Consider the following 26,428-nt stretch of genomic DNA (forward strand, 5'->3'; position numbering starts at 1 on the left):
GCTCCACAATTTAGATAAGCTGTGCTAATCCACAACAGTAAACCCCAGTAAAATCACTATTTTAATAAATATTCATATTTTAGTTTCTAAAATCTGATTCTAATCAGATTTATTTTGATTGGAGCAACTTTTTAAACGATGTTTTAAACTCTATAGTGTTGAATATCTTACAGTCCAGTCTGACTGACCTCCCTGACCATTCAGCTCCCAGCTCCTTTACAGCTCTGCAGTCTGATCACTTAGTGTGTGTGCGTGCATTAGCTTTAGCATCAGCATTAGCCTCCTCCTTGGTTCTAAATGAGCCATTCAGAGGCGGTTTAGAACCAAAGAAAGTAGCGTCCAGTCTGGTTTCTAATCAGGAGTGAGTTCAGGATGAAGGAACGTTAGGTCTTCCTAAATGGAGATGATGGGATGGGTATGTCGTTGCACAGCTACAACTAAACTGGGGGTGTTTTTGGCAGCAAAGACAGAAGTGGCAGAAGATAGAGCTACATATTGTGGAAGAGTGAGGAGTGAAGAGTCTGCTGTTGCTACGTCTCGTTTACAGCGAGGCTTTGAGTTAACGCTAAGCTGAAGTTCTCCCAAATAAGTTAGGCTCTGCTGTTGAGATGCACTCACTGTAACTGCGGCACTATTTAAGGTGGAATGGAGAGTTAGAACCAACTTTAGCTTCTGTCTTGACATTTAACTGGTAACATCGCCGCTTGTATCAGTTCAAGTAAAGCTCTGTTTAGTTTTGCTCACTGAAATAATGCCACAGATGAACTCGGCCTGGCTAGCTTTCCAACAAATGAGACGTCCTGACTAACTTCTGTACTCAGTAGAGTCTAATCTTAGCGGGATCTTCTGGATTCTAGCCGATCGAACTAGCTAAGGGTAAAAACAGTGAAGCTCGGCTGTAAGACGCTTTAGAAAAGAGCCTCTGCTAAAGGCCTTCAGTGTGAATGTAAGTTCATCACTGCAGCAGTTGCCTAAAGGACGCCAGATGGCGCTCTACTACAGCAAACCTATATATTAGAGGTGGATCGGAATCTTAAAGAAAGCCGATACCTGATCTATTAAAAATGCCTGGATCAGCGCCCTGTCCCGAGCCACTGAATCGGTTCGGGACATCCCCGGCGGCTGCTGACTGAACTAGGCATAGTGCAAGAAATCCTCCGACAAAACGAGGCGATTTTAACGCTAAATAACTAGAGTCTCATCAATCCCTTTTTTTTTTCCAAAGCAGCTTTATGTAATTAGTAAAAAGTCGGCCGATATCGATCCGATATTGTTGAATTAATAAATCATATTTTTCCATGTGGGAGAGACTTGAGGCGTTAGGATTGATGTAATCATTACTAACTTTGTAAAACAAACTATAACAAATGGTTTCTGTTTATTGGTCACTAAAATGAATAACTGCTGGATCTCAGCACAGAGTTGTCTGGGCTCAGGACTTTTATTCTGAAATTCTTCTGTAGTCTATGAGAGTAAAGAGGAGCTAGCAGCTCCTCCCTTTTCCGTTCTACTTATAATGAAGACCAGCTGGATTACTCGCTGAGAGGGGGTGACCGGTCATGGGCGCCACACTTGCTGTTTGCTATATGTGTATACCATCTGTACATTCCTCTGACCCTGCGCTATGAAGCCTAGAATACCGACAGTGTGAGAATCGGGTTTCGTAAAAATGGATCAGTCCCTTGGATCAGACTAATTATCTGCAACCTGATCCAGCTAATTTTTTTTTAAGAATCGGGACCGATATTCGATCCTAATATCGGATTGGTGCATCCTTATGAATAACTGGATTGTGGAAGATTTCTATTTTTTAAAGCAGTGATTACTTAAGTCAGCGTAGTATTGGTATACATCATACATTTATTAGTGAACAACCCTCTCAAATCAGCCACAACAATTGAAAAAAATATGATTGCACTACTCAGTAAAGCAGAACTAGCAACTTTCATTTAAAAAAAGTACAAATCTTAAAAATTTCAATCAGTATACAGATGTGTGTATATAATAATACACTATACCTAGTTATATGTTAAATGCTACAAACAATATGATTCAAATGGAATGAAAAAATTATAGCATTAAGAACCATTTCCTATATATAATATATATATTAGCTTTTTTATTTTTTGAACGTTGTTTGGTTTTTTGTCGTTTTTTTTTTCTTTTTTTTTCTTCCAAATACAAACATGGCAAAAATGAGGTAACTGTAAATGTGCAAGTACCAAAGCAAAAAGAAAAATCTTCCTAACACAGAACACATGCCCCTGGCCCAGTTGGCGGCTGGGTAGTCTGGAGTTCAGGCAGCGACCCTTGGAAGCCAGGGGGGCTATTAGAACAGTAAACAATCCACTATCCCACAGCAAGAAATCATTGGTAAACAATCAGTGGCATCTACGGAGCAATCAACAAATCACAAATCCTAAATAATTGTTTTTTAGCTGCTTATTGGAACACAATTTTTGCACCACACAAGCTGTGAGATTATTTATTAATTGGATCACAGAAAGACTACAAGATTTTTATTTCTTTTTTTATGTATTTTTCTTTGTATGCATGTTCTGTTTTTTGTTTTTTTCATTTTTTCAGTACAGGTAACACTGAGGGTCCAGAGGAATTGGGTTATTGTGAAAATTTCCTTATAAATCTAAATAAGAGTACATTATAAACAGCCATCGGGTTTTTTTCCCCCCAAGCTAAAATGCTCGTGTTTTATATATGGCAACTGAATTCATTAATGTTTTTATTTTTTAATAATTTTTTTTATTTTTTACATTTTTTAAACCGTAACGTTTACAGATAGTCAGATAGTGCTTGGTTAAAGTTAAAGTTAAGGTAAAAGACCCTATGGCAGGTACATCTTTTTAACAGTTTTGGTGAGAGCAAGCTTTTAATCTTTTTATTTTTTTATTTTCTTCTTTTCTGAATACACACAAATTTAAGGCAGATGCACTTGATCTGATCACCCGGGCAGTAAGTAAAAAGAATAGTACGCATCGAGGAGGAAACACGTCGACAATGTCGGTGAACAGTAGCCTTGACGTTAAAACCTGTTTCTCGTTTTTGTCGTTTTGTTTTTTTTTCTCCTTTTTAAAAAGTCAGAACCCCTGTCGACACCGTTAACACCGTTACTGACCGCCGTTCAGTAGGGGCACTACTAGCACTGCATGCTGTGAGGAATACATTATGATTCATAGCAAACTATTGCATTCCCTTATGTGAACGTAGCAACATACCTAAAATAGAACATCTAGCACCTTTTGCACTATTATGGCTTTCAATTATCTAGTTTCCAGGCAGTCGCCGAGGCAACAGCAGAAGCACTAATGTGGTCAAGAGCCGACGAGTTGGGGCATCTCAAAAGCGGCCTTTCATCCCCATCTACTCCCGTCCGGGCCGAGCCGAGGTGGACCGTCTAGGATCGTCCGTCGTTCCTTTCAGTAGGTTTTTGTTTGTTTGTTTTCCTTTATTTGTGAGAGCACGAGGAGCGCGATAAAATCTTGTAGTCATTCAGTTCTGTTACAAATGTGTGCAGTACAATGCATGGCAGTTTTCAGCTGAGCCGGAAGTCCCCGATCCCCCGGAACCCAAAGCCAACTAGAGCTTAAAAAAACAAACAAACAAACAAAAAATAAACAGAAATAATAAACAAAAAATAAACAAAAAATGGTAAAAACGAGAAAAAAAGAAAAACCCAGCTGGGATCTGATCTGGTTAGACACGCATGCATATTGTTTGTGCACAATTAATTAAAAATAGTCGCCCACCCATGTCTAAATATCTCACTGAAAATACAGGGTTTTTTTCCATTTTTTAAATATTTGTCCATGCAAACACTGTTAATAGTATTTTTTTTTTTTTTTTTGTATTTTTATTTTATTTCGGAAGTGGTTTAGGTAGGATAATGTGCTCGGCTGCACGCTCTTCGACAGGATCACAACCAATTTGAAATAATTATCTGTAGTTCGAGAATACGAGAACACAAAAAAGAAACCCCCAAAAAATCAAACGTTAAACAGTGAAAATGTTGAAAAGTTGGAGTAACACTCGTATGATTGGTTGCAGTGACGACGTTTGCCTATTTTCACTTAATACGGCTTCTATGAATCAGCTTTTTATTATTTATTCATATATTAAATTTTTTAAATACTTTTTTGTCCGTCTGTTTTGTTTTTTTTTTTGTTTTTTTTTTACACTTCTTATGTCCCCCTTGCATGCCGGTCTTTAGATGGAGTAATATTAAAGTACTACCGTTTAAAAAGGAATATTAATTGAGTTGATTACACTTAAAATATGCGTGGCCTGAGGAAAACAACCAAGAAAATCCCCCCAAAAAACACACCCCCTTCAAATGGCGTCAATCCCATTTTAATCGGACTGTTTTCCTTTATTTTTCAGTTACTGAGAGGCCCTGAGAGTTTTTTTTTCTTTTTTCAAAATATATGCCAGTGAACAGATATGTATACACAGATTATTATTATTATTAATATCAAAAGTGTGGGTTAAATTCATCACAATGGCTTTTTTTGTTGTTGTTTTTTTTTTAAATACCTGGCACGCATCAGCACAGACATGCTCCTAAAAATCACAGCAACATCCCATCTTTACATCTTTACCCAAAAAAGCGAGCCTGCCTATCTGCTTAGAACCGCTACTCAGTGTACACAATGAAGCAGGAATATATACCATATGTATATATATGTATATAATATATATAATATATATATTTATAGAGATCTGTGTCCTAGAATTCGCGTACTTTTAAGTAAGTAAGTAAAGAAAGAAGACCGGCCCTCGTTTCAAGGTTGTTTTTTTTCTTCTTCTGGTTTTAAGCAGTGAACCGAGAGCTGAGCGTGTTTACAGTGCATTTCTAACAACGACTCCCTCGCTTCAAAATTTCAAACCCCGTCCGGATCCGTCGCTCAGGTTCGGATCATCGCGGAATTAACTACAGTCAGCTGGCACACGCGCACACACACACACACACACACACACACACACACACACACGCACACACACGCACACACACGCACACACACGCACACACACACTAGTAGAGTCAACTACGTTACGGGGTTGTTTTTGACATTCTTCTGTCTTTAAAAAACAAAACAAACAAAAAACAAACAAAATAAAGACGGTTTTGTCCGTTTCTTTTTTTTTTTGTTGTTAACAGCGAGGCGAGGCGAGGCGAGCGCACGTACAATGCTTCATCTTTTACGACACTTTTACACCACTAGCATTGGCCTGGGACCTGACCAACAAAATAAAAACGGAAAAAAGTGAATTATAATAAATTGCCAAAACACAAAAATAAAACCCAAAACACACCGACGTTACGCCGCGCTAGTGCTCTGAACCGCGCCCATATCCTTCAGATCTTTTTTTTTTTTTGCAGGAAGATAAAACCAAATAAATAACACCGTTATTTTTTTGCCCCTCTCCTTTTAAAAACTGCACTCTTCAAAATGAGTTAAAACGACGAGCGATCCTCAATCCACATTTTTTCATTTTTTTGATTTTTTTTTTTGATTTTCTTTTTTTAAGATTAGTAACAGGTTTGTGCTTGTCAGAAGGTCTTGAAGAAGGCAGAGCTGAATTCTTGTAGAGTATATTGAATTTTTGGCTCACAAACGAGGAAACAAACAAACAAACAAACAAACAAACAAAAAAAAGCCTGGTCCTCCGAAAGGAAAGGTTTCAGAAACTAAAAAGGAAAAACCAACAAAACAAAACAAAAAAACACAAAAATTAAATGTAAAATGTTTCATTCAAGACAGACACGCATTGCACATATTGCTTTCTGCAAAGAAAGGGGTTTGCACCTTCTCCAAAGTCTTTTTTTGTTTTTTTGTAGTTTGTTTTTGGACGTCAAGGTGTAACTAAAGTTCCCCCACCACCACCACCACCACCACCACCACCCGGTGCCGAGGTCGACCCTCTGCTTTTCTCCACCTCGAGCGCTCGTTCTTCCCCCTCCCGCTGGACCCGGGTCGTCTTAAAAAACTGCTGAAATGCGGCGGGAGCTCGTCGATTGGAAAAAATATTGCTAACCTAAAAGAAACAGTCCGTGCAAAGGCCTGCGGTGAGTTCTCCTGGAGACCAGAGCGTAGTTAAGAGTGGATGGGTGGAGGTCAGGCGGCTTTCCCAGAGGGCCGTAAGGGGGCCTGTCGGCAGTGGAGGGGAAGGGGGACGGGTTTAAAGTGTGTGCGGCGTGGCCCGCCCGCGAGGGAGAGAGGGAGGTGGCCGGAGGTCAGAAGGTGGTGTGGGGGGGTGGAGGGGGTATAGAAGGTCAGAGGCACGGAGCTGTCCTTGTCCTCGTTTCTCCTGGCCGCACAGTGACCTTCCCAGCGCAAGCAACAGTGCAAAACTCCACAGCGATGAGGCCCAGAGTCCGTCTCAAGGAGTACGCTTCCCGCCAGCGTCTCTTTTTGTTTTCTTTTGTGAATTTCTCCTCCCCCTATTACACTCACACACACTCGCGCATCCCGCCTCATATTTGCAGTACTGCTTGTCTTTTTTTCTCTTTTCTTTTTCAGGCCTCGGAGATTCAGAACCACTGCAAGTCATAACGTTCACATTAGCATTCGCAGGTTAAAAAGAGTTGGGATAGAGAGAGATATTGAAATCATCAATACATTATTGCAAAACATACATTATTAACAAGTCACTTGAGCCCATCACCTATACAAACATGCATCTTATGATGGTCGAAACGTGTTTTTTTCCCCCCTCAGCCAAGCAGAATGGCGTCTTTATGGACCAACACCAGCTCTTCTTTTCTTTTACTTTTTTTTTTTTTTTTACCCTCGCCCTCTCGCCCCGCTCGTCTGATTGCACAGCGTTAAATCAATCAAGCGAACCCACCCAAACCGCCGCCCTGGTCCTCTCCCGAGCTCCCTCGACAACCACGAAAAGCACGACTCTCAATTATCTGTGATCGAACGACTAGAGAATATTCAATTGTGTAAACGAAGATGCCAACACAACACGCATTACAGGTTCATCTTTGGAATCTGCGAAAAACAAGGGCAGAGAACCTAAACGGGGTCACAACTGCAGAACTCTAAAAGGAGGGGAGGTGGAAGGGAGGGAAAGGGAGCTGGGTGGAGTAGAGTAGGTAGATGTGGGTGGGTGTGTGGGTTTATGGAGTTGTAAGCGGCGGTAGCTTTCATGAGAACTCACACAATGATGCACAGCAGAGGTCTAACAGGTTCCGTACAAATTCCAAGATTGCTTATTTGTCAAAAGGTGGGAGGGTTTTGGAGAGGGTGGGGGGTGGGTGTTGAGGGGGGGGGGGGGGGTGTTGAGGGTGGGAGATGCTTTTGCATTTGGCTGAAGAGCACGGAGTTGGGTGGCAGGTGCGTGTGCCCGCTCGCACGACGCACTCCAAGGTTTGTGCTGTTTTTCCAGTGAAGGACGAAGGCCTGGACTCACTCTACGTCCCGGTGAACTTCAGACGCGTCCGCGCGGCAGATCGGACAAGTGCGATTGGTCTGAAAAAACAAACAAACAAACAAAAACAAAAACGTTGGACACAGTATATGGACAAATGTTTGTGGACACCCCTTCTAATGAATGCATTCAGCACACACACAGCTTGTCTAGTCCCAGTTGAGACGTACTGCCAATAGAATAGGACTCTCTGGCTCATGATGCTGCCTAATGCCAGGCGTGGGCTTAAGGGATATGAATCCCCCCAGCATTAAGCTGTGGAGCAGTGGAGGAACTGTGAACTCTCTGGAATGATGGTGGTGGAGCTCCATCCAGTACTTTTAGGTTCAGTTGAGGAGTTAAGGATGAGGTATGGTGATCAATTATCCAACATCCTGACCTCACTAACGCTCTTGTCGCTGAATGCAATCAAATCCTCACAGCAATGCTCCTCCACAATCTAGTAGAGAAACTCTTCCTCTCACCACAGTTGTGCAGAGAGGTCATCGGAGCTACGGCAGCCTTTCTGCCCTGTTCGGCTCCAACCAGTCCTTTCTGTTGACCTCTCTCATCAACAAGGGTCACTGGGAGCGTTTTCATTATTACACCAATGTGAGCAACACCCGAGACCATCAATCAATCTGAATACTGCCCGAAACTGCTGCCACACAATTGGCTGATTAGTTGTACAGGTGTTCCCAATCATAAGGTGCTCAGTCAGTGCACAAGGGAGCTTTTCAGAAAAATCTGTGGACAAATATGACGTGAATAAGCGAGTCACTTACCTTTAACCACTTGTCCACACACTTTGCATGAAACTCGTGATTACAGGGTAATACTCGAAGTAGCTGCCTTGACTCAAAATCACTAAAGCACACAACACATCTGAAAGGAAGAGAGAAAATGTTTGGCATCCCTTCGCAAACACTACAAGACAACACCATGTCCAAATGTTTGTGGACACCCCTTCTAGTGAATGCATTCAGCTACTTTTAGATTTACTTTTAGGTGCTGACGTAGATGTGCAAGGTAGAAAAGTACTGCCAAAAGAATAGGACGCTCTGAAGCAGATAAACCTAAAGGCCTATGGGCTAAAGGGGTATTAGTCCCTTAGCATTGAGCTGTGAAGCAGTGGAAATGTACAATGATGGACGGTGCTCCATCCAATACTTTTGGGATGAGGTAGGTTGGTTCTCATCCAACATCCTGACCTCACTGAAGCTCCCATCACTGATAGCAATCAAATCCAGTATAAACTCCCCCCCATACTCTCGACTTTAGGTGTCCAAATACTTTTGTCTTTAAAGTGCATATAACCATGCAGGCTGTATGTGTCAACGAATATCACTCACAGAGTTTGTTCAGACTGGTGGTTTTCTGAATTGAACCTGTAGGATGGAAGCTGTTCGATGTCAGCTTTCGTCAGTCCTCGAGGTTTAGCCTCCCCGAGCCTCTCAGCGAGGTTCAGTAACGCCTGGAGCAGAAAACACAATGTTGAAAGCAATCAGGTAAAGCCCACTGCGATGACCGTCCAGCTCTTGGGAACTGGAAGCACAGTATGAAAATGACCTTCTGCTTTGACTGGTGCACTCGCTCACCTCGTAATTTTCCATCTCCACGTCATCCACGTCCAGATCCAGGCTGATGGCGGGGCCCACAGCAGTCGGAGGCACTGGAAGCATCGAGCTATTCACACACAGGACGCAATACACATGACATTACCCAGGGAAAAGGAGTTAAGGGCAAACACCAAGCATTCTGGACCTGTAGTATTTCTACAGCCTTTTGAAATGGGGGCAGCTGATCATTTAAAAGCATGACTGGCTCCCAAAGCACTTTTTGTCCTTACCCCCACGGCAGTCACTAAAATCACAGAGCACAGAGAGTGCTTTTGCATCTGGAATGGGGCAAAAGGAGGCACTAGCTGGGGTTCTAATGGTGCTTGGAAGATACAAGGCATTGCATGTAAATACACGGAGAACGGTGTAGATGTCCCCTACAGAATAAACCATATAAGGACTAAGCTTTTGGGTTTGCAGAAGACGAGCGAGTGAGAGAGATAGAGAGGACTCTTACAGGAAGTAAGGTAGAAAGCCAGGGTAGTAAGGTGGAGGTGGGGGTGGTGGCGGAAGAGGCTGCTGTAACCGGTATCTCTGGCCACTCCCACGCCTGGGCAGCACATGTGCATATGGCTGGGGAAACAGACGGCACCAAGTCAGCACAAGTCCCATATGCTTAAATGTGGCCATTCTCAAGTCAGAACAGCAAAGAGACTTAAAAGGCGCGCACACACACACACACACACACACACACACACGTGAGAAAAACTCAGACACCCCATTAAAGCCTTTGTCCTTTTGAACAAATTTAATAGGGTGTCACAGTAAAGTTACTGGGTCTTATTTGATCAGCACTGCAAAGAAATGGAAAGGATCAGATATATGCCTGATAAAATGGGCCACTGAAGCATGCGCATGAACTGGGCACCATATGGTCTAGACCCTTCTGGAGTTAAATTATTGACACGGTTACGTAAGGGTGGATGTGCTGTATAAACTGAACCCATCTAGAGGAAAATCTTCACACCAGATCTGTGACTGCAGAAAACATGGACTGCTATAGAAATCATGCCAGAACTGTCCGCCATGTCGTCCAATTTTCAACCAGAGTCTGAGCAGACCAGAGGTGTAGCCAGACTCTCCCCCTTCTCCCAGACCGAGCCTCAGTGTCTCAGAGCGCCTTCATTGAGCTTTCAGCGCAGAAGCAGAGCGGATTTCCCCCTGGATTCCCAGTTTGTCCGGCAAGTGGACGCTCCAACAGTAAAAGTGCACTAGAACTAACTGCTGAAATTTGAAGACACTGGAGATGGGAAATGAACTGTTCCGTCACTAAAACATATAGGACTGTTTCCAATCCATTAAATAAGAAGATTTGACTATACTTTCATTTGCTTTGTTTTGTTTTTAACAGTTGGTCATTTAAAAATCAGCAAAAATCAGTTTAAACATTAAAATCAGTTTTTTTGTTTACACAAAAACTAAATTAACATATACAAACAATAATTTTCATTAAAAGTTTTCATTTTTAATAAATTTTTTGACATTTGCAGCATTGCCTGCTTATAATTTCTGGTCTATTTCATGCTTTTTAGGCGCCTGTACTTTATAGAAATATATAGAAATCACAAGGCAGATGCGTGGTCCTGCTTTCTTGTCTTATGACGGGCTCAGCAGAGATCTACAGAACCTGTATTCTGAATTAGCCTGTCAATAAACTCACTGCCTGCAGTAAACCTGCCCTACACTGGAGGATTTTGGAGACAGGTGTGGGAACCTTCTGGTTTCAGTGGTTTGCCATGTTGGATGTTGTTGAATGATGAGCGGATTCTTGCAGACAGAGCTTGCATTTAAGATCCTCCTTCAAAAATGCCTCCATGCTTCTGACCTTTTCTGAAACATCGTCACTGTTGCCTAACTTACCACCCCCTCTGCCTCGGCTTCACGCCATCAAGTAGTTGTTCAGTCCTGCTGGAATCTAAACATATATTTTGGATTCCCTCTATTTAAAAAAAAGACAATTACTCAACTGCTCGAGTTGATCATACTGCAACTTAGCCAGCAAGAGCTCTAGATCTGTGGTGGCTTCACCTTCGAGAGATGCTGCGCTGTCCATGTTTTCTACAGTCACTGCATCAGACAACTGATGAAACCTAGACAACAGCGTCTGGGGTAGAAGACGACTCACCACTCCAAAGGGCAGTTCTTGGTGGAGAGGTTCCTGGGGAAGGTACTGGAGGGGCACAGAGGGAGGCATGGCTGCTGGTGGGTGATGGGCAGGAGGGTAAGAGAATGTTCCCAAAGGATGCTGGTCTCCTCTCAGGTCCACTTCATTCTCCACTCTCTGCAGAGGCTGGTAAGAAACCAGAGAACAGAAACAGGCAGGTGTCGCCTTTCTTTAGTGGGCTTAACGATGGTGGGTGGGATGCCAATGTTCAAGCTGTAGCCACAGCTTCACAAAAGGCAGCTGCTGAACATCTGAGGACCTACAGCATTACGAGAGTGATGCTCCCACCATGCAAATAGCCGATGCAAACATTAGGGTGGTCTACGTTTTCGGTTCTTCTCTTCTCCAAGTGTTTGGTACAATTTATAGACAACGATGTTCAGAGAAATGGTTTTTTTCAGGACTTGGGAGGTGGGTAGATGGCGCTCTTTCTCTTTATCAGTCTTAAATGATGTTGTTTAGCACAGCTGTCTGTTAACTGGTGTGGTGGAGCAAGGGACCCGTCCTAGTGTTAGGGGTCGCTACAAACTGGTGGGATGATTGGCAGAACCAAACTGGAAGAAAATTGGGGGAATTAGACAAACAAAATTCTAAAATAAAAAAATTGAGGCAGAGTTACAGACACATTTTTACTGATTTTTCAACCACTAGGGGGCGCACTTATGTCTGGAACAGCAAAAGTGTCATTTCTCAGCATTAAATGCCTTCTCAATCACTTGCTTTACCCAAATGCGACTAAAGGGGTACGTCTGTAAAGAGGTTCGTAAATACTAACACTAATTTAAACAAATGATCCTGTATCGTTCTCACCGACCCATACTATGCACGAGCATGCATGTATTTGAGTGAGCAATCTGACCTTTTCCATTGATCAGTCCTATTAACATTACTACAGAAATTCAACACCCCCCCCCCCCCCCAAACAAAAATTAAGAATTCAACTTAAGAGCTGAGATGTCTGCACTGATTCATTCCAGCATGGCCTAATTTCACTAATAAGCTCAGCTCCTCAAGGGAGCGTAGTTAATGAAATCTAACAGTCTTGTTCAGGAGGGCTGGAACGAATGCCTACAGAGCAGCCGTGTTCAACCGTACCTCACTGTGAGGTCCGACAGACCCAAATAAGTACAAGAAAAGAGCCGTTCTGCTAGCGGAACCTGAGGCAGGCTGCAGGTCTCGGGTCTTACCATGCGTGGGTGCTGTGGCTGCAAGGGGACGAACTGGCTCAGCGGGGCCAGGTGAGGGGGCTGGTGAGTCGGCACTGGAGGACTGGGGTGCAGGATGAAGTGCTCGCTGGAGATCAGCGGCGGAAAGGCCTGGTAAGACACTGGCAGGTGCTGCATGGTGCATGCCTGAATTAGCTGTAGAGAGTAGATGGAAAGAAGGGAGAGAAAACAAACAAACAAACAAACAATCAAATTAAAGTAAAGTTCTCCGGGTTAGAGAACCATTCCCAGTACACGTTCTCTTACTAGGCCACAGCAGAAAACACCAACATCAAGCTGCTAATTTAATTAGGACACCCCATTGAAAGCCTTTGTCTTTCTGAACTCATTTAAGCCTCTGAAATGAAGTTTGAACCCACCCACATTTGTCACTACTTCAAATGTGTGGAATTAGGATCAGAAGATCAGAACAGGGTTCGAGAGGATTATTCTGGAGGAGTTGGTCTTATTTAAACCTCAGACGTTTAGACTGCTCTGCTCTGGATTGATGGTTGAAGTGAGGTGATGGTGAAGATGATCACCATCATGGCCAGATCCAGAGAACTCTCTGAGACCTTCAGAAAGAGGGTTGTAGATGCAGAGGAGTCTGAGAAGGGGTTTAAAAAGGATCTCAGGACAATCAGAAATCAGCCGTTCCACTAAAAGTCCAAGCGGTACAACTGACCAACATGGCCAGATCTGACCGTCCCAGCAGAGCAGACCTCAAGACACGTAATGAAGTCTCCAACGGTCCTAAAATGTCAGCACAGGACCACAGGTAGCTCCTGCTACAGTTGGTTCTGTCTGAATAAACCGATCCAAAGCCCGGATCTTATTTCCACTGAGCTGCTGAAACGGTTAGGCAAGAACTTGCTAGGACGGTCAGACCTGGACATGTTGGTCAGATGTTCAGGGCACTTGTACATGATACAGCGGACAGTGGTTTGAAAGAAGGTTAAATATTGATCCATACGTCCGTATTGCTTGATGGGGTGGTCCTAATTTTTTTATGTTTAACTGTATTTAAATGAAGCTGGCAATCCAAAAGCCTCCCGTTTACAGACTGCACTCACACGACAACCCAGTTTACAAAACTTGAAAACCAGATCATACTAAAAAGCCCTGACCTGCGTCAACCACAATACAGACTGGATACAGAGACGGCTGCTTGACCACCACTACTACTACTATTACCACCACCACCACCACCACCATCATCATGACCATCATCACCACAGTACATACACGAACATAATACATGGGCAGGAACTATGTCGACAACACAGATGCAATGGGTTAAGCAGATGACAGAATTAGCAGACATTATGCTTCCCTTCCATATAAAAAAAATATATATTAAAGCATATATATTTAGATGAATATTGATAACTAACGTACAGCGGCTGCTGAGGCGGCCTGGACCAAACGCGCTCAAGAAACCGTTCGACCAAAAAGTTCAGATGGCTTATAAGAAGTGGCAGCTGACCAGGAGGTCAGGAGACCAGCTTGCACTTGTTCTCAGCCAGGTTGTCAGTGTGTCCTTTGGCTGTTTGGGTTGTTTTTATTTTTTATTTATTTATTTTTTGGTCAAACTGTTCTTTTTCTTTTCTTAGCGTAAAGCTGGAGTGGTGGGATACGGCAGGTGCGCTCTACACAAACGGCACTGACATTCCAGCTCTTCCTTTTCAAACTCACAGGAGGAGGAAGGCAGCAGAGCAGAGAGAGCTGTCCGCTGAACATTACCGAGCATGCTGGGAGCTGCTGGGCGTTGCACGCTGGGATCGGTTGCCCCGTGTGGATGGGAAAACCGTGGGTCGTCACCGTGGTAACTGTGTAAGAGATTGGAACTGATCCTTGATGCATCTTTGGAGGGGGAAGACACAAGAGGGTTATTCAGAACATGAATATTTAAAAGCAGGGAATAAATACAAAAGGCCCCAAAACATGCAGGATGCTCTAATTCCAGGGTACTGTGGTACTCTGTAAAGGTCTGAGGATACAGATAAATCAGACCGTGGATTTGCTGTGGGTGATATGACGAGGTTATCATGATAAATTACTACATTTCTTACTACTTCATTACTACATTTCTTTATAGTACTGTATATTTTCTATTCTATATATGAATTTTTTTGGTCTACATTTCTTTTTTTGCTCTTTTTTAAACGTTTCCAAAGTATTTTTTTTATTCTAATTTGGTGAACTTTGTCTCTCTACCTTGTGTTTTCATATAATCAGTTGTCAAAGCATTTCACTGCTAGTTTGTGCACTAGTGTGTTTGATATGTATGTGAAAAACGTTTTTGCTTTTGCGTAGATTTAAACATTTATTTTTACTAATTGTTCCTTATTATTATTTTTTAATTAATCTAATTGTTTACAAGTATTTTATAAAAACAACTTTACATATTGGACACATTATAATCCTTGAAATTTACATTATCCTTTTTGTTCCATTTTTAGTCTTGACGTACAAAATCTCTGTGAAAAACAATCAAACCAAACTCTACCACAAGTAACATTTTACTATAAATATTAACTTATTTAACAATTTAACTTAAACTATTTAACTAGACCAAGTTTTTTTTTCTGATAACACCAGTTTTGCTGTTTAATCTGTTTAAACTTTTCTCTTGCCACAACAACAACAACAACAATAATAATAATAATAATAATAATAATAATAAGACACCTCGGATGATGTTGATTTACATAAACTGTAACAAAGCTGATCTAACAAAACAACATGTATATGTGTTTGCTTTGTTAATATCAAAAATGAGAAAACATGAATAGCACATTGTTTGCTTTACCATTACAGAGATTTGAGGGGAGGGGGGCAATAAGTTAAAGTTTACTGTGCTCTGAAGGTTGTTGCATTCTCACAAAAAAAAACAAAACAAAAAAAAAAAAAAACACAGTGCATCCAACAAGAATGAATGTTTTGTACTTCTTTTATACAGCAATAAAAATGATAGAAAAAATGGCTCTAAATCAATACGATCAATTGTTGAACCCAAGCAACTTTTCCATCTCCAGCCCAATTCATCTCCATTGTCAAAGCATCATGTCCATCTGTTCAAACGAAGTCCCTGAGCGCTCGGCCAAGATCATTTTTTCAACATTTTAATATCATCTGTAATAAAGATCTCTGCACATGTATTAGTGTTGCTTGCGTGTCCAAAATAAACCTTCATAACCATTGATGAAAGTCAACGGAAAAATTTAACATCATCACCGTTTAACCAAAACAGTGTGGAGCACAGTTTTACTGCCACTGTTACTCCTTCCAGTAATAACTCCCTCAATCTCAGCCGAGAGCTGCGGCGGAAGCATGCAGACTGAGCAGCTGTCCGTCACGTGAACGGAGCCAGAAGCCAACATGGCCCCACGTCTGCAGCGCCATGCCTCCGGTGTGTGAGTGGAGAGCCGTGTTAGATTAGTGTGAGGAGTGGGAGTCTCATATGGACTCGGGCTGAGAGTAAAGAGGAGATCTCCTCAGGTGAGTTCTTGTAATGCTCAACATGGCGTCTGTGTATAGAGAAAGTCCCACCCTTCAACAAAAAGAGCCAATCAGCTTGCTAGTTACAATTAAAGTAAGTCCTGCCAAGTGCTGGGCGATATGGTACATAAAATTACTATATCACGATATATAAAGACCTTTTTCACAATATTTAATCACAATACATGTAAATCACAGACTAAAAACATCAGTAGCAACAGACTCTTATGAACTACTGTTCAGATCCTCTCCTGTACTGAATACAGTGATTTACACTCAACATCTGCTGAAATTCATCTAATTAACCCAGTCTAATTACACTGTTAGTAATGAAACCTGTCTCCTCCATATGATTAGAAAAGCTTATTGTTATCACAATAACAAAATTTATCACGATACAATAAAATATCGTCATATTGCCCAACTCTAGTCCTGCCCATCAATAAAAAGAGCCAATCAGCTTGCTGGTTACATTTTGAGCGGAGGAGAGGCAATGATTTTGTGGCTCCAGCCAGACCGTGTCAAAATAAAAGTCACTAATATAAACAAAGTCTGCCTTTTTGCTGATCTAAATAATTACGGGGGAAACTGATTAAGGGAATTCATTTGTTATATTTCACAGCTGCTAATTTGCACATCCTTGGTTTTAAATTATAGTCACAGGAAAGTTCATTAAATAATGCATTACCTTATTAAAAATGATTTTTGCGGTCTTCACTGTTTGTTAGCAAATGCATAAAACAACCTTATGCTAAATATAAATCGAAATAATCGATTATTCCTTTAAATAATTGAGAAAATAAAGGTTATATAAATGAATCCTAATTCAAATTACACTTAAACCCGAAAAACTGCAAAAATGGAGATACAAGGCTTTTGTGGGACAGTGATGATATTCATACAAATATGCAGTCAATTACACACAGTGTCTGACTTTGAGGTCGCGTTACCACCACAGCCCACTCCTGGAGCCCTGAAGGTGCGCTGCCCACCTGTTCATGAAGGTCCACCATGATGGAGCTTTGCTGAGGCGGGTGCGTGGCTGGATGGAGCATGCGTGGAGGCGCGCTGGGGTGGCTGTACTGCCTGGACTCCTCTAGAGGAACGTGCTGCTGCTGTTGCTGCTGCTGCTGCTGCTGCTGCGAGAACACAGGATGGTGAAAGGTCTCATCCTGCCGCAGGGAGCCGTGCAAAACGGGTCTGTCTCGTTGCCCCCACTGCCGTCGCACTGGAGGACTGGAGCACGGGAACAAAGAGCACACAAACATGCGTTACCATCCTGCAGGGTTACCTGCTTTTATGCAGACTGGTCATTAAGAGGGGCGGCAGAAACAAGACTGACAACTTTGGAGCAACATCCACAAAATAAGGCCCAAACTGTAGAGACCAATACAGACACCATGCAGTAGATTAATATGGGTCTGTAATCTGTAACTCTTGCTGCAGCAGACAGCTGCTCCTCTTCCAGCCAAAGAGGTTGAAAGTAGTCTGGCTGCACTTTGCAAGACTTGATAAAAGTGACAGGATTCAAACAGCACATAATTTTCAAGCCTGAAATAAATCCAATTTAATAAACATACTGTTGCACTCAATAACAACGGCATATTTCCAAAAATGGTAAGTCCACAAAGAAAGAAAAACATTACGTTATGAGATTTCATTCCAAGTCATTTAGGAGCGTTTCTATTGGTTCACTTATCATGAAAAAATAAGATACATGCAAATCAATAAGCAGAAATATGATAAATACAATATATTCACTTGCATTCAAATTCAGTCCTCGACTGCAGGACTATATGAAAGCAGCCCTTCTTCACTATACCAAAAACCCACAGCATGGTGGAACTGAGTGCAATCAATTTCTCACAGCAATGTGCCTCCAAAATCTAGTAGAAAGCCTTCTTCCCTGGACAGAAGAGACATTTACTCCAACAAAAGCAGGAGAAGCTCCAATAGCTTTGATTTCAGGAGAAACAATTAATGAGCAGGTGTCCCAATACTTTTGCCCAGATTGCCAGTGTATCTTTCATGTTTTTCAACATTGAAAAAGCTGTGAGTTGAGAAGTTGCCAAACTTATGATATGCTTTGGAGATCACTGTACAGTAGCAAACTGAGACCAGCTTTTATTTCTGTTATTTCCAGTCCAAAAGGTTGTTAAGTACATATTTATTTGTAAACTGAAAATTAATGGAAAAGTAAATATGTTGCTAATTTTCCTCAGTATTTCGTGTCCTAATCTTCTCAGAAATGCCTCCTGATCTCGTATTTGATTAAATAAACTCAGGGTTTGTCTCTGACTAGTTTGTAGGTACTATAATCAAGAAGGGTGTTTGTTTCTTAATCCATTGAGAAGTATTAGGAAGTACATCTCCAGCTAATAATCTGTAATACAGATCAATGCTTAATTTGAAAAGTGGTCAGAACCAAAGGTCTCAACCCACCAACTACAGCTTATATTTGTACAACAAAAAAAACATTGAAGTAAAGAGATTTCATTCACTTCAGTCATTTCAGAGAATGTTGGTTCATTCATCATAAAATATTACAATAATAAAGTGGACAGCTTTTGTACTTAATCAATAGTGAAAATTAAAATGACAAAAAATGAAGATAAATGATGTCGAATGTTGAATTTACCTTTAATGAAAATAGCCCATGATAGTAAAACAGTAGAAACACAGCAGTTACTTGTTTTCATGGAGGATTATCAGTAGCCCTCTTTAACGTTCCCTTATTCTATTAGTGTCGGGAACTAGACAAACACATGCTGGTCAAAAACTCTTATTTTAATTATTTCCAGTCCAGAAGGTCATTAATTACACATAATTTGTTTTCCATGGTGAGGAAATAGCATTAAAACATATTTACTGGAAAAATTAACAGAAATCTTTATATTCTACTAATATTTATTAACCTTTAATAACTTTGAAAGTTCTTTTTGAAAACCTCCTGCTCATCCAGATAGATTATCTTCTAGCTAATCTCCTCAATAACTTCCTGAAGAACTTCAGAAACTCTATGTTTCAAGTTTTGACTGGAATTAAATAAACTCAGGGTTTGTCTCTGGCTAGTTTATAAGCACTTTATAAGCATTGAAAACTGGACGAAAGGGCATCTCCGGGTACTACTAGGCTCTGTAATCTGTAATACAGATCACTGCTCAGTTTGAGCAGTTCTATGAAGACTTCTCAAATCTATTTTTAAATAATAATTGCCTGAAAAAATTATTGATAACAATGTTTTTTCCAAACTGCTTAGTGTTTCTAAACGTTAGAAAACAGTCGTTGATTTTACTTCTTATCCACTATTCATGGTCAGTATTTCAAAGGCTAAAACAGGCCATTCACATGTTTCCCGTACGGCCTACCGCCCCTGGCCGTAAGTAAGGAAGCCCAGGCACCAGTCCCAAACACCTTCAAGCAATAATAATTGCCAGGTTTGGTAGAAATGTGCCAGGCTATGGCTCAACCCGATGCTAAGCTAGTGCGCTCACAAGATCCGTGACGGCTGACTCACCTTCTCCTGAGGTGCACAGGCGTGTTGCAGGGCTCCCCGAGGAACCTCCTCTGGTTTAAGGGGGCTGTTGGCGGCCGCCTATTCACAGCTATTTCCCATGGTCGCATTTGTGACGTCGTGCCGAACGAGTCACAGCTGGGGGTGGCGGAGCGGTAGTGCTAGAGGCACTTGGGTCTCACAGCCTCAGATTGTCTTCACTCTGTCAAAGACACAAACCAGGAGCGTTCAGTCAAGGTTTTGGGGTTAAGCCCTTACATCTGAACATTACTTAAAAACCATAGTGTTTAAATAAGGGGAACTCGACAGATCTCCATTTCAACATTTCTGCCTAACTGAACAGCAGAGGTCAACCCGAGTGTGTGGCCGATTTCTTCACAGTGTTGGGAACCAATGGTCACAACATCTACAACACTACAAGTGCAGCCAGCATACCTACTGGGCAATACCCCTTCTTTGGAGACTACTTTGCCTTCCACCTCTCCCCGCACGTCCCCATCCACCCTGAACGGCTTTAAAAGCATCAGGTATCGTAACGTCTGGCTCCATTCACCACCCCTGTAAACAACTCCAACACGCCACATTTCTCTAAAACGGAGCGTTTCCCCACAACCAGCCACTCTGCCTGACTTTGTTTACATCCGGACAATTTAACCACACACAAATTCATGCATATCCAACTTCAACATAACTTCCCCTTTAACACGATACTCAGACTGCATTCAGGGCTGTTTACCTAGTGGGACATCCACCCTCCTGCAGGTCTCACCTCCAAACCCAGTGACCAAATCCAACCAAATCTAGCACTTAAAGCAATCTTGGATTTAAACCATCTAGATCAATAATGGTTGACTGGAAATGGGAGCAATAAATAAGGTGGGTGGGCAGGGTGGGCGATCACTTGTCTAGGCCCTATATATATATATATATATAAAACACATCCCACTGCCCAAAATGGTCTAAAATGAAAACAGCATGGTGTTAAAGAGGTGGACAGGGTTGATGAAGTGAGCTGAGGTTGAGAAAAGGTGGAGATCATCTGCTGGGAAGCCTCCAGGGCTGGCCAGACTAGCACTCTCCAACAAAGCAGGGACGGCCATGTGCTCCCAGACAAAGCAATAACAAAGAGGCTGCTCCAGCCCTAAGCTGCCCTGTGCAAAAGTGCAGCCAATGCAGTGCTAAAGCACGGTTTACACATCGACATTAGTCGGTTTCCTCACGCTCTGACCTCCTGGTAAGCTCTTATATCGTTCAGTTTAGCTGTGGGGTGGATTTTAAGCCATTAACAGCCAGCAAGCACAAAGACAGAGCAGCAGCAGCAGCAGCAGCAGCAGGAGCAGGAGCAGCAGAGCCAACCCAACACATGTGGCTCACTTTGTTTAGACTGGCTAATGCTAGCTATCTAACTAACTCGTGGTGCTTCCCCAGTCAGCTAAAATAAAGGATAAAAGTGGCCAGGAATGGGGGAATGAACCACAAGGCGATTTTGCACTGCTGGGAGCTGCTGGCTCTCTGTTTTCAGCGCAGTCTGTATGCAAACAAGCTCCAACAGGAAATGCAGAGAGGTGCACTGTAGCAGGTTAGCTTAGCCTAGCTTAGCTTGACTTAACCAGCCAGCCAGCTTAGCTAGCACTACATACACACAACAGTGTTGTTTATTATCTAGAACTCTCTGATTATCGAGAACCCTCACTTCTAATCTGTGCTGAAACCATTAGCTATCTAGCTAACGAGCTAGCTAGCGAGCTAGCGACACGCGCAGGGCTGAGCAGCTACAGCACACGACTCGCTTTGTTTTGGGAGCTAAACATGATGTTATCCACCAGCAAATCGACTCCAGTTGGCAGGGCTGACCTGTCTGTTCAACTCGGACGTGTCCCCCGCAGTTTCACGGCGTTAAAAGCAACAAAACGAGGCGTTTAGCAGTGAAACAGTGCTCGATAGTCCGGATCCAGCAGCGGCTCTTCATCAGCGCTCCTGCATGCTTCACTTTGGGCTGCTTATCCTCCCTGTTTTATTGTCCATTACTTCCTCTCGCTGCTCGTCGGCCTCGCTGAAGTGCTCATGTCCAAAATAAGACCTATTCCCCGATGTTTTGGAGGGTTTTCTCCATTTCAGACCGAACCGAGTCGAAGGAGCGAGTCGCTGGGTTTAACTGCCTCTTTCAGAATCGCCGCGACTCGTTTAATTCGCAACATTCCAGCGCGCGTGTTGTCATTCTGCTGGGGGCTCGGGAATCGGCTCCGAATCGAAGCTTGCGCGTCCTAAATGAATCGAATAGCCTTTGTGAACAGAGCTATGGATGCAAGGCCTGCAATGAAGTGATGTATAAAATACCGTGCAGAGGTTTTAGATTTATTGGAATATTGGATCGTGATATTTCAGGATATTTTCATAAAAAAAGAATCAGTAGTGATGGATTTGTAAAAACTACTTTATACTATATTCAGAAATGTGCTGCACTTCATCAGTTATCAGTTAACACCAGACGGAGATACATTACAGTGTTTGTAATGATCATATCCTCAATATGCAATGAGAACATTTATCACGATATTATAAAATATAACGGATTGCCCAGCTCTACGTCTAAGTACACTATTTAAAGAAAATCATTTATCTCGCAATATGAAGAGTGAGTGATTCAGGTGCTTCAAATGGCTCTTTGAACAAGAGGAACACAGAAGAACCACCATTACTTATGTTTAATCCTAGCTTTAATTTGCACTATTTACACTATACTGTACACCCTGTACATCAGCACAGCTGGCAAATGCATATTTCTTTACATTAATTCAATGTATTGTTGTTATTGTTATCGCCAGTGCCACTGGCTGCAGCACATGGCTGCCTAAGCATGAGCGATCCACCCCTGTGCTTCACAGTTGGAAAGGTGTTCTTTCCATTAGCTCTAGCACTCTTCTCTCAAAACATGCCGGAACATTTTTTAACCTTCTCGGTCCGCAGGCACAGCAGGACCGTGATCCGCAGTCGTACGGGCTGGGCTTTTGACTTGCCTTCCTAGCAATCTAGCGATGGGTTTGTTTACAACTGCCTGTCCAACACAACAGAGTGCATGCATGGCCTTACAGACGTCTGCACACTTGCTCCATATGTCCATCACTGAAGCTCAGACTTGGAGGAAGAACGCAGGGTTTAAGGTTAGCACTGGAACAGGTCTGGAGGTGAACAGGAGTGGCGGATATCAGCTGTATGCAGGGCTTAAGAAGCTGACCTATCATTCTGACCCCAAAGTGAAAATGAACTAGTCTAATTAGCAGTATTTAATCACTTACTCTGGATGAGGTCAATCAGCCAAGACATGTTCGATATCTGGCGTGCAAACACTGGCCCTAGACTGTCACCAATCTCATATATCTGTAAACTCACTTTAAACACCTCCAGATCTTCATTCATGTGGTTTAGATCACTGTATTTTAGTCCATAAACACAAACAAATCTGGGATTACTGTATATTTTAAAAATTTTAAGATTTTGGCCTATATCTATATATATATAAGATAATCCTTTATTAGTCCCACAGTGGGGAAATTCTCAGTGTCACAACAGAAAGGGATAGCAAGACACTCAGTTACAAAAACATAGACAAATAAATTACACTATATACAGAATATAAATAAGGAGTAAAAAAGCAATAACAATATTATTTACTATTTAATATTATTAATATATTTAATATTAATATAATATAATAATTGAATATAATATTATATTTATTATATTTAATATTATATATATATATATAGACGTGTCAGGTATCAAACCCATCCTGGCTGTTTGACTAAATTTGGGGCCAGTAATAAAATAAATAAAATAAATCTGAATTCTGGAACTATTTTGAATCCAATTTTGGCTTAAAAAATGCTTTTATTGTGTTTTATGTTTTATTTTACTTTTCTTTATTTTTTACAAAGATTTTAATACATTTTGAAGTGAATAAGCTGTGGCGTGTATATACAGATCTGAAACTGGTGACAGTCTAAGTCCAGTATTTGTTAGCTGCATTGGCCTGGCGCCTCCTGTTCAGAACTAAAGAAGCACATGTCAGATATCAGACATGTCCTGACGGATTAACTGCATTTTGGAGCCTGTGATCAATTACATCAATGTGATTTTAATCAAACTATTCCTTTAAATCGTTAAAACAGGAAAAACACATCCAGCAAAGCAGGCAGCACCTGTTGAGGGAAGCGATTCAGCTCAAGGTTAAACACTGAACCACTACAACATTTAAATGAACCATTCATTTAAGAATACACACTGAAACGCACACATTTTAACCCTTACTGTGCTGAGCTTACGGCTGTTTATCTGCAGACCAAGCAAAACAAACGCAAACGAATCGTATGAGTCATGTTCGACTCACTGAAACAGACAGCAAGAAAGAATCGGTTCGGTCAACAGAATCAAACTTGCCATTACTGCCGCTTACGGCGGAGAACCGTGACGTAAGGATTCATTCGTGACCCCGCCCTCTTCCTAGGACTCGCCGCTTCAGCGAGACTGACAACTCGCCTAAATGAATCAATGATCAATTATTACTGAATGAGTGATGAAAATATATGAAGTTTACGTAGATTTTAGTAGATGTAGAAGTTCCAGATCGATGCAGACACGTGTTTATGGGTTGATATGAATCAAACAGTGGAGTCTAATGAGATAAACAGTGAGAGTGAGCAACTGATTCACCCACCACTGAGTCATTTACACAGTGAATCATTAGAGATAAGTTCTAAAAGAAAGAAATAAAAGTTGTCTGTATGTTAATTATTGTTGCAGCACCAGCTTCTGCGATATGATCATTTCCAAAAGGGTGCAATTATCACTTTCCACTTGGCAGCAGGCCCGGCGCTGAAAACAAGCCCCTCCACTGTGTTCATCATTAGAACATCTCCAAAGTTCTCCTCTCTCATGGAGTCTAGTGTTATTTAGGGTTCTCCTCAGATCAACACCTGGTTTGGTGGTAAATCAGGGCTTAATGATGGTAAATCAGGTGAGCTGCTGCTGCTGCTGCTGCTGCTGCTGCTGCTGATGGAGGTGAGCACATCCTCCACGCTGTGCTGGCTGGACTGGGGGGCGTCCAGGAGAACCCTGGAGGAACCGAGCTCTGCTCTTCAGACTAGCTCACCCACAAGATCTCCCTACTTTCTCTCTTCAGAATGAGAAGCTCTTGTTTCTCCTTTTTACTGGATTTACGTTCACCTGTTCTGGAGTGGGCGGAGCTAAACTGCTGCAGGCTGAATATGCATATGAAGACATGCAGCACATGTGACATCATGAAAGCATGTGATCTCATACTGCTATGGCTTGCTCAAGGGCCCAACAGTGGCAGCTTAGCAGACCTGGGTATTGAACCCACAACCATGTGATCAACAACCCCACTACCGCTTAGAAGTGCAGAGAGGGTTAAGGACCTAGCTCAAGGGTCCTAACTTAGAGTCACTTTAATAGGCATGGGTATCGAACCCACAACCATGTGATCAACAATCCAGCCAAATACGGAAGACAACAATCCAATAATATACTACATTTAATCCTTTTTTACAGTTAATCAAACTAATCTGAAGACCTGAGGATCATATGTCTGATATCATAACAAAAAGCAACAATATTTTTTAATGAGCCACAATACAAGTAGGCCAATCAGAACATAGGTCATTTGCATAGGCCTATATTTGATGTCTTAAAGGCACAGTACCAAGTATAATTGCTTAAAGGAAGACAAATGTAATGTAAATGAATTCTGGGTGTTTTGGGAACAGGAATTACACAGCATATAATTATAATTATAATAATAATAATAATAATAATAAAATATCACCCCAAAAAGGCAGCATATGGGCTCTTTAATGAGACATTTGAGTACCTTTACAGCATACATGCAGCACATATCTGCACAAAAATGCACAAAACAAGCAAGTGTGTGTGTGTGTGTGTGTGTGTGTGTGAAGACAGCAGGCTGAAATGAGCCACAGCACTGTTGTTGTTGGGTTAGCGGTAGCACTAGCCTGTTACGTAACCCTTGCGCCAAACGAGCAGCCGGCAACGGGCGAGAACACAGCACAGGGCTGCCTTATCATTTCCCCGGGATAATTATCTGAGAAATAAGTCAACAGCAAGCAAGAGTGTTTTTAAACACACCAAATAAGCCTGTGAGTGGAAATACGAGCCAAACGGAGGTTGCACAGATGCAGCTGCGGGTTATTACGGTAACTGAAGCCTGCTCGTCCCCGCACTGCGATGCATCATCCAGGCAGCCTATGATGAAAACACACCTTAACACCAAATAATCCGGGGGTCGTTTGCTTTTCTTTAAGTTTTTCTTTTGAGGGGGCTTATTTCTTATTATTTTTGGAACGTATGGTCGTTGTGTGTTTTTAACCTCCAAGCTGAGGCGGCTGCCTGATGCACTCGCAGCCCGATGTAAACACGACATCGGCTCGGCTCGGCTCGGCTCCGTCTCCCGCTCTCTCTCCCAGCAAGGAGGGGCAAACAGACGAGACACACACTATCACTGGAGCTCCCCCGACCGCAGGCCAAACGCGAGGATAAAAGCCGGGTCAGAAGATTACCTGATTGTTAATTTGCTCGCATTTCAGTCACCGACATTTTCTCGTTTTGCTGTGTAATCCATCGCCCCGTCTCTCGGCCACTCGGTGCGGCATTAACGTCCCCGGCTGCCTCCTGCCAAGTGGAACAGTCCGCGGACTGCACCACTGCCGCGGAGACGGGGATGCTGGCGGATCCCGGACTTGAAAAAGCGCCAAACGTAGAGCATATACGTGACAATTTTTGCTTGGTAACGAAATAGAAACCATTTAATATGCCTGTAAATAACTTTAGAAGCTGGATTGGCTTGAGTTTATGTTTTACACATTGGCGCGGTTCTGGAGACACCCCTATGTGGGCTGTTTTAAAGGCGCCCTGCATTACGACTTGCTCTACCGTAATTACTGTATTACTTCATCCCAAT

At 42.2% G+C, this 26,428-nt stretch overlaps 1 protein-coding gene across 4 annotated transcripts; it reads right to left on the bottom strand.

Annotated features, from left to right (window-relative positions):
- Nucleotides 1-5,910: 5,910 nt before the first annotated feature.
- Nucleotides 5,911-26,142, bottom strand: rnf44 (ring finger protein 44). 4 transcript variants are annotated; one of them, XM_072692990.1, is made up of 11 exons: nt 26,028-26,142; nt 19,438-19,636; nt 16,913-17,156; nt 14,163-14,282; nt 12,402-12,575; nt 11,176-11,340; nt 9,508-9,623; nt 9,030-9,117; nt 8,784-8,905; nt 8,217-8,316; nt 5,911-7,493 (listed from the first exon to the last, which is right to left on the bottom strand). In XM_072692990.1, the coding sequence occupies exons 2-11, from the start codon at nt 19,542-19,544 to the stop codon at nt 7,431-7,433; spliced, it is 1,299 nt and encodes a 432-aa protein (XP_072549091.1). In that variant the 5' UTR covers nt 19,545-19,636; nt 26,028-26,142; the 3' UTR covers nt 5,911-7,430. The 4 variants fall into 4 exon arrangements, with proteins under 4 accessions (XP_072549091.1, XP_072549089.1, XP_072549090.1 ...); XM_072692988.1 differs by having other exon boundaries at nt 14,115-14,282; XM_072692989.1 differs by lacking the exon at nt 26,028-26,142 and adding an exon at nt 21,289-21,652 and having other exon boundaries at nt 14,115-14,282.
- Nucleotides 26,143-26,428: the final 286 nt, after the last annotated feature.

Source organism: Salminus brasiliensis, chromosome 12, assembly GCF_030463535.1.
Source record: "Salminus brasiliensis chromosome 12, fSalBra1.hap2, whole genome shotgun sequence".
NCBI classification, from domain to species: domain Eukaryota; kingdom Metazoa; phylum Chordata; class Actinopteri; order Characiformes; family Bryconidae; genus Salminus; species Salminus brasiliensis.